Source organism: Stegastes partitus, unplaced genomic scaffold (assembly GCF_000690725.1).
Source record: "Stegastes partitus isolate 25-593 unplaced genomic scaffold, Stegastes_partitus-1.0.2 Scaffold2070, whole genome shotgun sequence".
NCBI classification, from domain to species: Eukaryota; Metazoa; Chordata; class Actinopteri; family Pomacentridae; genus Stegastes; species Stegastes partitus.
Window position 1 is genome coordinate 11,946 of NW_007579801.1, and position 2,116 is coordinate 14,061.

General features: G+C 43.2%; 1 protein-coding gene across 1 annotated transcript in view; it reads right to left on the reverse strand.

Moving 5' to 3' along the window:
- The window catches only part of msh2 (mutS homolog 2 (E. coli)), a 14,734-nt gene that overhangs the window by 9,248 nt on the left and 3,370 nt on the right, over positions 1 to 2,116 (reverse strand). Inside the window, exons 6-9 of the mRNA XM_008303795.1 lie at positions 2,007 to 2,116; positions 1,424 to 1,623; positions 234 to 343; positions 9 to 132 (exon numbers count right to left, since the gene is read on the reverse strand). The exon at positions 2,007 to 2,116 is cut by the window's right edge and continues 9 nt beyond it. Of these exons, the coding sequence (XP_008302017.1) occupies positions 9 to 132; positions 234 to 343; positions 1,424 to 1,623; positions 2,007 to 2,116 (544 nt within the window). The remainder of the gene's footprint in view (positions 1 to 8; positions 133 to 233; positions 344 to 1,423; positions 1,624 to 2,006) is intronic.

The following is a 2,116-nucleotide window of genomic DNA, read 5'->3' on the forward strand; positions in this document are numbered from 1 at the left end:
GGAATCACCTAGTTCTCTGGCTGCACTACTCAGCACCGCCTGCATGCTCTTCTCCAGAGCATCCATCTTTTCTCTCAGCTCGCTCAGCACCGGATCAAACGACGCCTTCACCAGGAACTCGTGGTGGTCGATCTACAAAGAGCACAAGTTAAAAAAACAAACAAACACGTAGAACTGACAACACAAATGACAAATATTCTGACATTTTAAACACAAATGCAAAAAGAAGAGACCTGGTTCATGTCCAGTGTGGTTTCAATCATCTCCTGGTACTTGGTGAAGTCGTTCTGAAGATCCGTGAGCGGGGAGAGGAACGATGCCTGGAGCAGAACCTGGTAGCTACCTGCAAGGAAAACACACAGCATCAAAGGTGCAGCCTGGTGGTGGGATTTCTACACATCGAGGTTCCTGAAGCCCACTGAAAAAACGACTGGACAGCACATATATCTGAACAGCAAACTGCCCACGTTTATAATGTTACAGCTGCAGCTTCAATAGACACATCCAGCATATTAATAAAACACAGAGAGAGAAAGATTACAGGCACAGTTTGTGAACAATATCAAGCATCAGGTGTCAAATCTGAAGCAGCACAATATCCAGTGTTGGGCTTCAGCTAACGAACTCAGTGTCAATTATTTTCTAAACAAATTGATTCGTTGTTTGGTCTGTAAAATGTCAGCAAACTGTGGAAACGGTCAGTCACAAAGCCCAACATGATGCCCTGCAATGCTTCGTGTTAGTGGTGCACGATATTTAAATGTCTGGCCGATACCAATACTAAGACTTCTGGTATCACCGATAACCGATATGACCGATGTCGATATTCAATTTTTGTTAAAAATGAGTATAAGTAAGCACTGTGAGAAACTGTTCAAAAGAAGTCCAGATTAAACCACAGAGTCTTCCTTATTACAAAGTTAACATATTTTAACATATTGAACGTTCAAGTTTAGGTACATTTAAGTAAAACATCTGTGAAATAGCAGCAACATCAAACGTAGAGACAAAGGCGCTGATGTTAGACAATCATCGGCTAAATTTGTTCATCGGACCGATAACGATACATCGGAAAAAAACACTAATATCAGCCGATAACGATGTCGTGCATCCCTCCCTTGTTTTGTCCACAAACCAAATGTATCAGGTTAATCGTCATAGAGAAGTAAAGAACAAGAAAATACAGAACGTTAAGAAACTGGAATTTCTTTTCTCTAAAAAGAAAAAAAAAAAAAAATACTTAGACCCATTAATCCGTTATCAAAATAGTTGTTGATTATTTGTTATTACTTGTCAGCTTGTCATTGCAGCTCAATCCAGCATTTTTACAGTCTGAAGGCCAAACAAGGAGCCGTTCACCACTACACAAGTGTTCATAACAAACCAGCAGGCCACGCTGCATCAGCTACAGGTCGGAGCGTACCCGAGTATCTCTCCAGAGCCATGACCAGGGCCGGGATCTGGCTCACCGCCTGGTAGACACGGTAGCAGTCCTGCAGCGTCGCACTGTGTCGGTGGAACTTCTTGGCCAGGCGGTGAAGGTCCGGAAACCGGCGCAGCAAATCCTCCTGACAGGTCTGCCTCAGCTCGGAGTCGCACACGAAGCTCTCCACCAGGTCCAGCCTGTTCACACACACACAGAAAGATCTTATAAGTGGTCTGAGCACAAGAAAAGAAGATTGTATGGCTGTTTATCCAATAGGTGTGAAGGGATTTCACTTTAATGTGATTAAACAACCCAAAACAAAACAAAACACTGTTATTTAAAGAACCAGGTAGAAAATAGTCCTAATCAAGTTTCCTGACCCTTTAATTCAGATCCCTTTACTTCTATATTGTCTGAATATGGCTCAGACATATCGAAACTGGAAATTACTTCATCTGAAATCAAATTCAAAACCTTCTTGATCCAACTACTGAACCGAGGGACCCTTAGAGTTTATCATCACTTTACTCATCTTACTGGAACCTTCCATGCTTCCTGTCTGTCCCCATCGTTATATTACCTCTCCTCTATTTTGGTTTTGTCCATGAGCGGCTGTTTGATCCACTGGTTGACCAGCCGCTGGCCCTGCGGCGTCCGGCACTTGTTCAGCAGCCCGGCCAGCGAGTGAGC